The sequence below is a fragment of the Bombus pyrosoma genome, linkage group LG14 (genome assembly GCF_014825855.1).
Source record: "Bombus pyrosoma isolate SC7728 linkage group LG14, ASM1482585v1, whole genome shotgun sequence".
In the NCBI taxonomy this organism is placed as follows: Eukaryota; Metazoa; Arthropoda; class Insecta; order Hymenoptera; family Apidae; genus Bombus; species Bombus pyrosoma.
Window position 1 is genome coordinate 10,898,233 of NC_057783.1, and position 13,713 is coordinate 10,911,945.

Genomic DNA, 13,713 nt, shown 5'->3' on the forward strand with positions numbered 1-13,713 from the left:
AAAAAGATTTTTTTACGAAAAAGAAAAACTCTTCTTTCTGTTCGCGACAACAAGATACAATAATGCTGCGCGAGTAGGTTCGATCGATAAGAACTGTCGAGACATGGAACATTGAGATATAAATCGTACGATGTTGTATCTCCGATAAATCTCGATTGTACGCATAATTAAGATGCTTAATCAATTTCCGTTCAGAATTCCACTCAAAGGTCATCGAGTTAAAAAATATCGAGTGTTCGACCACAGTGGTAGGAAATTTAAGGGATGATTCTTGAAGCCAAAATAAGATAAAAATAAAAAATTTTCGACTTTGTTTTTTAGTTATTGATAATTAACAATCGACAAACATATTGCGCCTAGTACGCGAGTAAACCTTCTTACATGAACGAAAGTAGGTCAGCCTAAGTAGTGAAGTGTACAGGGATCCTCAATCGAACGATACATGGGCAGCAGCTTACCTCCAACAAACCATAGAGAAGAAGTTTATGATATTTGAAGACGTAAATCATTTTGCATAACGTTTTGTAAGAAAAATAGAAGATTCAACATTACTGCCTACTAATTAAAATCCATAATAGCATATCGAAAACGGCCTCAATTTTCGAGTAGAGATAATTAATGTTTCCTCTAATCTTTTGCCTTCATAAATAATCAATAAGTAATACTACATATAAACAATATTTATACAGATTTTACACATGTATCGCGAATGTCCAGATCGTTCACAGAAAAGTCGTACCAAAAATAGCAATCGTTTTATATTACAGTAAATGTTCAATATAGCCTCCGTTTTCTTGCAAACAAAGTACACAATAAGCGCGATACGTACAACACGCACTGTACACACTACACACGCTACACACCCAAATCACTTGCGTCGGAATTAAATAAAAATGATTAAAGAGATAATAGAGAATACAAAAATGAAGGAAATGAAAAAGTTCAAGGAACTAAAAATGAAAAAGCCGAAAAACATCTACAGCAAAATAACTTAAACCTATTCTAAATTTACAATTAACTGCAACTCTATGTTTATGCAATTTTCCTATCGTTTCTCTTTTCCTGTCGAAATGAAGCATCATCCAGAAATCCTTCCAGAACTATTTTATCCTCTTACCAAGCTTCTAAAATCGCTAAAACATGTTACGTAAAAATGTAGTAGTGGAGAGTTCATTCAGAAAAAGATTTACGATATTCTTCGCCAACGCTTTCGTTTTCTTTGTATAATGATCTCGAAATTAGTCAGGGACAGTTACGATATCTGAGGTGTTCCTTTTAAAAGCATGATTGGATATGCCTATTGAGAAAACGAATAGGCTGCTCTCCAGATGTGTTTAAAAATGTTAAAACTACTTTGCAAGGATAGCATCATTTTGGCAACGGAAGCGAAAACATTAAAATAGCTATTTAACACGATAAACATAATTTTTCATTTGGCTGTACATTAATTTGTATTATTGCACATTACCTTAATTAATTCTTCGAGTATAAGATTAAACATTTTTTTTCTTTTGATTTCTTCATCTTTTATTTTATGTGTATGTATGTGAATATTGTGAGCTACAATGGTCAGTAATTTATGTGGAAAATGTGTGTGGTTCATGCAAGGTAGCGTTCGACTACATTTAGTAGCACCTCAAGAATATTTAATGCGTATGTGATTTTTCTGCGGTCACCCGCGGATGGGACGATCGCAGTGCGTGCATGAAATCTGTATAAACATCGTTTATGTATAATACAAGTTCGTGATATCGTTGCGACGTTTAGGAGTGAACGACCAGGCAAACTACGTGTATTCTCAAGCAATAACAGCGCAAATGTGTGTTAATTCCCCAAGAATACGCGTCGCCAACCTGGCCTGAAGTAATCCTTGCTAGACGAATTCTTCTTTCTTCTTTTTTTCTTCTTCTCCTTCTACTTCTTCTTATTCTTCTGGATTATGGTAACTTTCCAACGATCCGTAAACGATTTTTATTAATTACATATATGTTATTACGCATTATTTCTTTAATTATAATAATTTTTACATATAATGTAAAAGAAATTACTTATTTTCTATTTTTATTATTCATTGAAAATTCCTAAGAACACGAATTCTCGAATTTAAAGCATTGTTTGATAAAAACAATTAAATTGAAACTCGTAAATTTTTCGTTTCTTTTTTGTATTTTGCTGGGAAAGTATCTACTGTAATCTGTAGATTTTAATCAATAAGATACAGATCGTTTACTCTCTTTCTTACATTGGAAAAGAACTGTGACTTTGAATCGGACTCTTGAAAGCCATAATTGTTCTGTAAGAAAAGATCTTCAGGAAATTAGATCCAATGTTTTACAGTGTTGGTCGTTTGTATCAAGAAATTTACAAAATGCAACGGGATAATTATCAAAAAGTAATTAATTAAAAGCAGACACGGTGAAATTCGATCGAAAGCGCGATAGCCCTCGAGACAGGTTCGTCCTCGATGTTCCTTTTTCACCGAGCGCCTATAAACGCATGCAGACAACGTATAAAACTAATGGAACATTGTTGTACTGGAATAAGGCTTCCGTGAAAGGTTCTGCTCCTGGTGCACGAGTATCTGAATATTTCTGTAGTCGCGTGGACGTGGACACGCGACGAATCGCGTGTTCTCTCCGTTCCGTTAGAGTATCCCCAGCGGCCGAATGGACGCGGCAAAACCGTGAAATATGTGTCGCGGATATTATAGGTACAGAGGTGAATATTTATTGCCGAACGACATTCGCGATATGCCGTTTTTACGAGTTTGAAATCTTTTCGCGCGCGTTCCTTTTTATCGTTTCATCTCGCTGCACGATCGAATCAATATTATTAGTAGAAGTTTGCAATTTGATTTTCTGAGCGATACATTTGGTTTTTAAAGCAACTCAAGGGCGGCGCAACATAACTCGCATCATTTGAGTCGTGCGAAGAAACAATTTAATCGAGTAAAATTTCCACTAAACAGAGTATCGTCGTAAATTTTCGGAATAGAGAGGGCACAGCAGCGCATGTTCAACCCTCGGCAACTCGTTGGTCTCTTTGTCATAAATTCTACGAGCGAAAGTAGCAATCGAGTTTTTCCAACCGATCGGTTTCACCGTCATGATCGTTCTGCGATTACAAAACGCACGGAACGCTTCGTGTTACAGGCGAACGCGCGCGATTACAGGACGTGCTGACGGGGGCGCAATTTCCCGGTGACGCAAACTGATAATAGAACGTCACACAACCTCCATGAATTCCGTGGAAATCTGCGAAGATAATAGGTCATGTGTATATGTGTGTTGAGTGTCGGTTGTTCCTGCGCGCGTTTGAGGACCATGGTATTGGTTTACAGACGATGCGAATAGGCCGCGGTTGTAATGCTGGAAAAATTAATTGAAACGCGCCTTGGTTAGAAATGCAGGCGTGTGTGTCGCGTGTCCGACTGATTTTCCACCGTGAAAACGAGAGCATCGGCGGCAATAACAGAGTGAAGCATTTATTCGATGACCCTCGATACACTCTGGCTCGCTCCAAAACCGTAATGCCATCGGGGAAAAGGATGATTCACTTGGTTCGAACAAATGAGAATAATGAAATGAATTTCCCGGGATGTAGGACAGCTTCATAGCGTTTGGTATAAACGGTTCATTCGTAATAGAAGCAACTGGTGCATTCTTCTGCTCTGGATTGCACGAAAACAATCGTGAAAAGAACGTGTTGTTTTGTTTTAGTTGGCGTGTAATTTTAAAGACTCTGCGAATAAAATAAGCAAATCTGGGAAACAGAGGGAAAATAACATGGAATATATGTACTCTATCAATTTTCTAACATCGGCCATATCCAAGATCAATTTTGCAATCTATTTTCTACGATTAATTGGAAGATAATAAAAACCGAGGAGGTAACTTTTTCGATTTAACATCGTTAAAAATTTTGTCTTTATGACGAAAGTTACCTTCGTCCTTTCCAATCTCAATCGGATATAGGCAATGACGAGAGGGGAAACGATGGCAAGGCGGAGAAATTCAGATTCGAACTTCGTCATGAACCATATTTCCTAGATCGAAGGTCGGAATCTTTCTACCATTCGGTACGATAGTTCGGCTACAAATTTTTCATTTTACGTTGTACACTATTTTGTTAAGTAGCTGAGAATAAAGTAGGCGCGTCGTTATATAGCACTTTACATGACAGACCATCAAAAAGGCATTAGAAAATCTTCGAAACGAATAATCACTCGATGAATAATCGCCACGAAAGCGTTTCTAGGTTGAATTAAAACTTCTGTAGCGCTTCCTTAAAAACTCGTCAAGAAGCAATATACATATTCGATGAGCGACGTAGCAGGAAGTAGGGTTTGGTGCAAGAACGATTTCTCGATGTTTTTTCAGTGCTGTTTTAAAACGGGCAAGATCTATGCATTTAAGAGTCGAGCAGAGTTTCTCGAGTCCCCGAAACCAGAAACATTCGGTTCGAAGAGCACTCTACTGCTGGTTTCCAACGGAGTGATCCTTAAAGGTCCTCGCCCGATTGGATGAAAATAAAAGGTGGACGCAACTGCCAATACACTTAAGTTGGCTCCGCCGCTGTGCTTGCTTCCAGTATCTTTCTAAATAGAGGAGAGAAGGACACAGTATGGTCTTGGGATAGGGATACAATGACAAGGGACAAAGAGAGAGATGGAGAAGTAGGGTAGGCAGGAAGAACAGAGAGGCTAACAGAGAAAGAGGGCTGAAAACAATTCCGTGATAATAAGATAGGAGCCGGTTCGTGCGATGTAAACCAGTAGCTAAAAGACTTGATTCGCGTAGGGTACAAATGTAGAAGGATAAAATGTGTTCTATGGAATGAGCTATGGAGTTCTTTGAGTTGTCTCTCTCTCTCTCTTTTTTTCTCCCCCCCTCTCGTTCCTGTTTAGTAGTGCGCCAATGAAACACAAACATGGTTTGATATATCGCGATTTTTAAAAATTGTATTATCCTACAATTATTTCTTCAGTAAAAAGCTACGTCGCCGGAGGTGATATACGTACGATGCTACGTCTAATCTAATTACATATTACTTTGAATAGCAATTTCGACGCCGTATAGTTACCGCACGTTCAAAAAACAGATATGTACCGGCGCGATCATTAAACGGATTAGATGAGATGTATTAAAATCGTGGAAACTTTAAACTCTTTATATTCCGAGTTGGTACAAAAAATACTTTCTTTTATAAAATCGATATAATAAGAGACCAGTACAAATTCCTCTTTGACGTACTTTTTATTTCATGTCGACAGGACTTTCAGTCGCACCTTCACTCTAAGTGACCTATCCCAAAGTCCACACGTGTACGGTGGGCAATGGCAGATAGTAAGTCATATGTCTTTTTACTAGTTACTATTCCGCGTACGTGTTCCCAGAAAAAGATTTGGGTCACGGTACTTTTCATCTATTCGTACTGTACACGCTCCGCTTTCAAGTCCTCTGTCTCCGAAGCTAATTGAAATATCGACCTGAAACAAAGTGCATTATAAAAGGTACTTTTCTTTCTACTATAATTCGACCGACTACTGGGATGAATTTCTCAATTTTTTAGATGGTTAATAAAAAGAATAGGAAAGATTAGGTTTGCTAATTAATGTGATAATATGATTGAAAACTGAACGTTATTGAACACGTGTGCAGTCTTAAACATATTTTAGAGAATCTGCTTTGCCAGATATTTTTTTCGGAACTAAAAGACAAATAGCTGGGAGGTATCTGATTCTTCAGGAAGTTGAAAGACTGCCTTTTGGATGGGCAGGAAACGGCGCACTTTGGCGTGGAAGTCGAGACGATATATCTTTACGTCCTGCTTGTAGATTTATTGCGTTCGAGGCACTCGAGGAATTAGGCTGACGCGATCCATAGGTCAGCCCACGAATCAGTTTAGTCTCTGTTTAATCTCCTATTCCTATAAATTTTATTTGCTGTATCGTTTCGACTTACAAAGTTCGAAATTTTCAAAATAGATATGTAAAAGGATTTATAACATCTCACGAACACAGCACGAGGCAAGTTCAACTTTCTCAAATGATTTTAAACGTCTCACGAAAACTGTGAAAGTTACGTATATTTTTTTGCGTAAAGTTTAATATTTTACTCGAATATCATTGTAAAATATGTCGTATAATCGAAACGTTTTGTTTCGAAAGAATACTAAACTTTTAACGAAATCTTCCTAGCCAGAATTATCCATCCTAGAATGACATATTTAAAAGAAATCTCGTCTAATGTCAAATGATAATCTAAGGTTCATCGTAAATTGTTTAATATTCTTAAAGTGAAGTAGATATGGGAATAGATGGAAAAGAGAATCTAAAATATCGGAAAAATGTTCAAACTCGTGCGAGTCGATTTCGAGGAAAAGTAATTTCGAGTCCCGAGACTGCGGTTTGATAAAGAAAAACGGAACACGCCCGAGGTCGTTCCAATCTTTACAAAATACCTGCTAAAGACCGATTCGTTCTATATGCTTGAGAAAACAGTGTAATCTTTACCTTTCTCGGAAGGACACGTAGCAAGAGTTGTTCCATCGAGAGCGATGTCCAGCGTACGCCTCAGTGCCGATTCTCATCTTTTACCCTTCCTGCAAACGAAATTTCCGTTTACACGTTGTCGTTGTCTCTCCGCAGCAACTATCGTACACGGCTGGCCTGCAATTTATTAACGGGGCCCTTGTGCACGCCGGAAATTTGCGAGACACCCGGTTTCAAAGTGGCACCCGGCGAATCATGCAAAGCAAAGAGAACGAGACCAGAGTTCTCTACTCTCTAGGTCTAGAACCGAGAAAGGGAAAGCCAGAGAAAGAGAGGGGCAGAGAGGATTAGTATCGACAGGACTAAGGTGAAACGTTGGAAGGGCAAGGAAAGGGTGCATAGTGGTGGTCGTGTTAAGAGGAGGGTTGAAGAGAGAGAGAGAGAGAGAGAGAGAGGGAGAGAGTGACTGAGTGAGTGAGTGAGTGAGTGAGAGAGAGAGAGAGAGAGATGTGAAGCAAACGGACGGTCTGACGGACGCCGGATCCCCGACAAATGGATTAAGCGCAAATTGCTAAACTCTGTTTAATTTGGCCAAATGAATTTTGTTCCTCTAGCCCTTTCTCGTTTTCCTTCTCTCTCCTCTCTCTCTCTCCCCTCCCTCTCATTCACTCACTCACTTACCCACCCACTTTCTTTCTTTCTCTCTATCTCTGTTGGTCTCGTTTTCGCCTTTATCAGAAAGCCTGTGTAAGCCTGTCTCAAACTTTCACTCTGAAAGCTCGTTTCCTTGTGCAAAAGTGGATGCACGTTTCGGTTTTTGGGAAAAAAACGTTTTATATCTCTCTGTTTCTTTTCCTTTTTATCGTTTTAAGAGAGGTTAAAATCGGTGCGCGAAACTGAGAGAGTTGTACGAGGAATTTCCACTTTAATATTTTATTAAGACAGCCTTCGTATCTAGAAACAGTGCGCGCATTTCCTGCAAAAGCACCGGTATTTGCTGAAATTCTACCCGAGACATTAATCTTTTCTTTTATGAGTGGAACATTTCAATTGTCCATGGGACAATGCCCAGGATGCCTGGATGAAGCTTTGGAAAACAAACGATTGCGAAACGAGGGATGCGATTTAGTTTGGTAGTTAGGATCCGGCGAAGCGATTTGAGGAAATGTCGAAACAGATCAAAAGCGTCCGGGTCGGTTATTACCACACGCATATCTCGTCCATATTTTAAGGCAACTTCGTAATCGGACTACACGCAATATTATCCCATATTCAGACGGTTCGTTTGCGCTGTTGGAAATCAGTAGGTGTTCATCTTCGAATACGTGCCAAAATCAAGCCGGTAGAGATTATGCCTCACGTTTAGAATACGCTGCCATGGATTCAAAATGGATGCATACAGTATAGCGCAAAAGTTTTCGACCTGCCAGACGGAAATGTTTTGTTTTCGCAAAACGAAAGCTCCGCGTGCTATTAAATTAATTGTACGTTTGATTAATTAATTCTTTGATCAATATTCTAGCAATTGAAAAGATGTCCGTTTAGTGGTTATTTTATCCCGTAATTTTGTCTCTTTTGGATTTCGACCGATTTCTTGGGAGAATTTTGAAATATCGGTAACCCGAAATAATCATACCTACATCGTGATACCATCTGATGGATAGAAAGAATGTATTTCCGGAACAGTAGTAAGATAGAATTCCCGCGATATTAGAAAACAGGAGAGATTAAGAAATCAAGCTTTAACCACGGGTACAGTTTCCAACTTATTCCGCGTATAATAGAATTTACATTAATTTCCATGGCAAGCTCGCATATAAATTTAGATTTTCACTGGAATTTATTTAAACTGAACGGAACCAGGTTAAATGGAAACATGGCACGCCTAACTGAATTATTTGCATGAGACTGCGACGTGTGGACGATGATGACTGGTATCACCAATGGATGAAAGGAAGTTGGTGTCAGAAATCGCGAGAAATGTCTGTTCGGGAGTCTTTTAAATTTTATCACAGTAAAAGAATAAAAGATTCGTAAGCGAATAACCTTACCAATGCAAATTTCAAATAAATTGTTAAATAAATAAAAAATTATTTCCCAATAAAACTTTTGCTTTAATATTTATAATGCGAGATTAAACGCGTAATACATACCCAGTTGCGTAATATTACAGAAACGGGTCCTTCGAGTTTAACTTTCGAATAAAACGGACCACTAGGAAAATCAAACTTGTACGTGATTATTTAACATGAACATCTTTAGAATTGCAATAAGCGTTACTTTGAGAATCAACTAACAGTGTGTTAATCATCAACGTAGGTAGAGAATAATTACTATATTATTCCTTTCACTTCCTCTGTTCCGTCGCTCTGGATAGTTGTAGAAGTAACTATATACACCACTTATATAAGAAAATCCACAAAGAGTTTCTAATTATATCCCATCGCAAAGTAGCGGTTTAGAAATTATTCATTCTAAAGATCGTGTGATTTTCATCGAGGTCGAATGATAACATGTCCTCGTTTTGGATTTCTACTCGAGTTAAAATAATAAAATATTACGCGCGTGATCGGCGATTCAACAATATCCGATAGAAATATTTTTATTGACAATGCGATGGAACGACAACGTGCCTTTATTTTGATCTTTTTTCGTCCCGATTAAGCGGGTAATTTTACTCTCGAGTAATATTTAATTTTACGTCTCCGCGTTTGTTTCATTTTTTGATATAAAATTAAAAATTAAAATGTGTGCACATGAGATACCATAATAGAGGAGTCAATGAAGCAAAAAGAAGAAAAGAAAGAATTGAAGATATTGAATAATAGTTTCATTTCTTTCTCGTCGATCTTTAACACTTTGACGCATTTCGGCGTAGATCTTACTGCCAACCGCTCTATATGTAATTATGATATGCTTTCTGAGAAACTCGCATTGAACCATCATTATTATTAAGTCTTTATCATATGATATTAATTTATTTTATATTTACTTATTTGCTGACAATCCCATACAGTTACAAAAAATTATCCTTTTCTGACCATTCACTATCACTGGATCATCAGACTCACAGATTGCCGGTCTTTCCAGTGCATTTGTAAATCTTTTCTCTTCAATAGAGCACTGTCAAATACGGAAATCATTTGCCTCATGCGCAAGTAGCGACTTTGAGCAAAAATCTGAAATCACGTAGACGTGACGGCGTCTGACAAATGGCAGAGTGCCATCACGTTTAACTGACAGTGGCCGTCAAAGTGTTAAAAGTAAAAGTGAATGTACATATTTGTTAAAGATATTACCATCTAGTCTAAACAAATTAAAAGACATGCCCGAGAAATTGTTTTCGTCCTAGAAATTTGAACGAATATCATCAGCGCGCTCTAATTTATCAGTATATGTAAACAAAAGTGAACTTTGAGTCGTTATATCAGACGTTATATACGTATGCATGTATGTATGTATGTATGTATGTATGCGCTGTTGCACGCGACAGACGGATGTTCGAAAATGTATCCAACTGGACTAAACTGTGTTTTGTAAGTATTTAAAGCTGTTTAAGCTATTTAACGATTCCAATAATATTTATTTTCACCTTTACCACCAATATTTTAAGAACGATATGATTATCAAATAATAACACGACAATTATATTAAATATTTATTGTAATCGACTGATGATCGAACCGAATCGTTGGATTCGTAATCACCAAATCGATCGTGTGATCGATGAATCATATATCCTCGACCAATTACGTAGCTTAAAAGCACTTTTAAACTTACAGATTTCCATACGTTTGAATGCCGTTGTACTCGAAAAATTGACTCAACGAATTTTTAATGGTAGCCTTTTCAACCTAACCTCAATTCGCACGATCATCATGGATTTCTTCGTAATATTGTCGATTCTTCTCGTGATTCTGGGAATATACTATCTTTTGAGGCCACGGAACCCTTTCGAGGTATATAATCTACCACACAAGAGCTCATTTCCTCTACTAGGTAGCACATGGGAGTCGATATTAACGCGAAAGTCATTCGCAACCGTGGTTCAGGAAATTTATAACTTGATACCAGACGCGAAATACGTGGGACTCTACAACCGAATGACACCGGTCTTGATGATTCGCGATGAAGAGTTGATCAAATCCATTACCATAAAAAATTTTGACTATTTTCGGAACCATCGAAATTTCATCAACGAACAAATAGACAGCTTCTTCAGCAGTAATCTGCTGCTACTCCGTGACGATAGGTGGAGAAACGTCAGGTCGTTATTCACTCCAGCCTTCAGCTCCAGTAAGATGAGATCCATGTTTCAATTGATGTCCGAGACTGCTGTAAACATGGCAAAATATTTGTCAACCCTTCCGGCGAATGAGAACGTGGTAGAGATGAAGGACATCTTCACCAGGTATGCAAACGATGTGTTCGCGACGTGTGCTTTTGGTATCGTGATCGATTCATTGGCCGATCGAAAAAATAAATTTTATACTTTAGGCAGAGAGGCTTTGGATATTCACAGCGTAACGATTCTCAAACTTATCGTGATAAAAATATTCCCAGGATTAGCCAGAAGATTTGGTATAACGTTATTAAGCAGAAAGGTAACGAATTTCTTCAAACAAGTGGTATCTGACAGTATCAAAGTCAGAGAAGAGAAAGGTATAGTCAGACCAGATTTTATTCAGCTGATGATGGAAACCAAAGGTAAATTAGGTTCGGGAAAGGATCTCACCGTTGATGATATCACTGCCCAAGCATTTATCTTCTTTTTCGGAGGTTTCGAGACTACATCCGGACTATTATGCTTTGCTGCTCATGAAGTGGCTGTGAATCCCGAGGTTCAGAAAAGGCTGCATGCCGAAATCGATTGCGTTTTGGCCGATTCCAACAGGGAGCTCACTTTCGAAATATTCAACAGTCGTTTGGAGTATCTCGACGCTGTGATCAACGAGACAGTGAGAATGTATCCAATTATACCTATCACCGATCGAGAATGTTCGAAATCATTCGAACTACCTCCAGTTCTGTCAGGAGCGAAACCATACGTAATGAACGAAGGTTCTCATCTGTGGTTGCCGATTTACGCGATCCAACGTGATCCAAAATATTTTGAGAAACCGAATACCTTCGATCCAGATCGATTTTTGGATAAGAAGAGTAATCTCGTTAACAGCGGAGTGTATTTACCATTTGGCATGGGTCCGAGAAATTGTATCGCCAAAAGGTTCGCGTTAATGGAGGCTAAAGTCGCATTGTTCCATATTTTTGCCCGTTGCCGGCTCGAAGTTTGTTCCGAGACGACGATGCCTATGGAATTGAAGACGAGAGGAGTGTTTCTTACGGCGAAAAATGGATTTTGGTTGCGGATAGTTCCGAGAAACATTTAATTAATCGAAGAAACGTTTAATTAATCCGTCGAATTGAATTTTATTAAAATCTTATAAGGTGGTAAAATTGATAAAATCTGGCAGTATGAACTGGCTGAAGGAAGATTGTGAATGAAGAAGTTGTATGAGATTAGTGAATTATTTTGAATTAAGAAGAATCAGTATGAATCGATCAGTGGAAAGATAAAATGAACAAATATATCGGAGTATAGGTATACAAATAATACGTAATATTTAGATCCCAAGTTAGCAGCACGAATTAATGAAGAGAAATTTGCTAGGAGAAATTTTAAACGAGTTTAATTGCCAGAGAAGAAGGAAAGCTTGTTTGTGAATACTCGAAGAGAAATGGTTGTTCTGAATAAGAAGACTAATCGTATTGTACCTTTAGAATTGATTTGCTTCGCGTATCTTTTTGAGTTCGAATATAGCATCGTGGTCTCTTTGATGTGAATTTGAAGCGTATATTTTATTACGAATTTTTATCAGACAAGCAACAATATTAATAAATATTTATCTGTATACACGAGTGAAATCCATTAGTATACATAAAGTGAATAACGTGCAGGTTTAGACAACCAATAAGATTGACGTAATTTACAAAAGCTTGAATACAGAAATTTTAAAAGTATTTACAGCCCCGGTGAAAAATCTAACAATATATAAAACTTATTAGCAGTGAAAATGGTTAACTGGTTCGATAGCAGTATACTTATATATACCTAATATATGTATATCTATACTTATGTATACTTAAGTGGTAGAAATGTTCGTGTAAGCCTAAACGATCTCAAAGACATGTATATGGTATACAGCTGCAACATATCTGTTATTATCACTGATAAAAGAGTCGACAAATAAACGAGATATAATTAAAAGACCGATAAAGTGAAACAATACAATTTTTGTTGTTGTTGCAAAAAATTTTAACATAATAGATTTTACAATCCATTCTTACGGGTCCATAGAAGAATGTACATACTTTTATGTGTGCATGTAAAACTTGCAGTTAATTGGATAATTAGTTTTCGCGACAACCAATATCATAAATATAGTTTTGGGATATATGCTTCCGAAATTGCACTCACGTGACTTTGTACTCCTTTAACTTCGTTAATATTTCAAATTTCCGTATGAAATTTTCCGCGCATATTCCGAACCGAATATCTCGCTTTTCGAAAATATACAAAAAATTTCAATTTTTCAATAAAATTTAGGAACCTTGTACAAAGAAATACGTGTTTGATTTGGCGATATATTAATTTCGCCAAATATGAAATGATTCGAATTTATATTAGGATATTAAATTAGGCAAAAAAGAAACGACAATTGTGCAGATTTCTTTATACTTTGAAGTTTTACGTTTATCATATTTCGCGGTATATCGAAGAATATCCTTACTTGCTTCCATTTTTGTACAGTATAATACGTACGAAATTTTGGCAAAAAAATATATTAAACATACTTTTGGACATTGTTTCGGTTTCTATATTATAGCGTCAAGTTTCATACATTCGTCGTTTAATTATTCTCACCGAATCTCTGCATTAACCACGTTATTTCGTATTCATAAAATTTATACGATTTTATATTACGTTATATCATAATTCTTTGGGAAAGAAAATCTAGAAAGGTTTCAAATACAGCATAGGAAATTCAAATATTATCCGAGAATAATATCCATTTTTTCTTCGATCATCTTAATTTACATTATTGTCTAATAGCATCGCATAATTGTGATTAAGAAAATTTCTCTAGTCGAGGAATTTTCAAAGGAATAGTGGCATAAAAATAAAGACGATTATGACTCATGTTTATGTAGTCTAATAA

At 37.1% G+C, this 13,713-nt stretch overlaps 1 protein-coding gene and 2 long non-coding RNA genes across 4 annotated transcripts in view; 2 read left to right on the forward strand and 1 right to left on the reverse strand.

The window, feature by feature from the left end:
- LOC122574837 overlaps nt 1–13,713 on the forward strand; it is a 96,503-nt gene that overhangs the window by 31,482 nt on the left and 51,308 nt on the right. The window lies entirely within an intron of this gene.
- LOC122574839 lies at nt 5,237–6,874 on the reverse strand. The gene is made up of 2 exons (XR_006319205.1): nt 6,515–6,874; nt 5,237–5,488 (listed from the first exon to the last, which is right to left on the reverse strand). It is a non-coding gene; the product is annotated as an uncharacterized LOC122574839 (long non-coding RNA).
- On the forward strand, nt 9,938–12,777 carry LOC122574826 (cytochrome P450 9e2-like). 2 transcript variants are annotated; one of them, XM_043742913.1, is made up of 3 exons: nt 9,938–10,029; nt 10,276–11,200; nt 11,273–12,777. In XM_043742913.1, exons 1-3 carry the CDS (start codon nt 9,946–9,948, stop codon nt 11,881–11,883), a joined length of 1,620 nt encoding a protein of 539 aa, XP_043598848.1. In that variant the 5' UTR covers nt 9,938–9,945; the 3' UTR covers nt 11,884–12,777. The 2 variants fall into 2 exon arrangements, with proteins under 2 accessions (XP_043598848.1, XP_043598847.1); XM_043742912.1 differs by having other exon boundaries at nt 10,276–12,777.

Coding starts and splice junctions, on each gene's coding strand:
- LOC122574826 (XM_043742912.1), top strand. CDS start 9,946: ATGTATGTATGTATGTATGTATGCGCTGTTGCACGCGACAGACGGATG. Junction 10,030..10,275: donor ACTGGACTAAACTGTGTTTT/GTAAGTATTTAA, acceptor TTAAACTTACAG/ATTTCCATACGTTTGAATGC.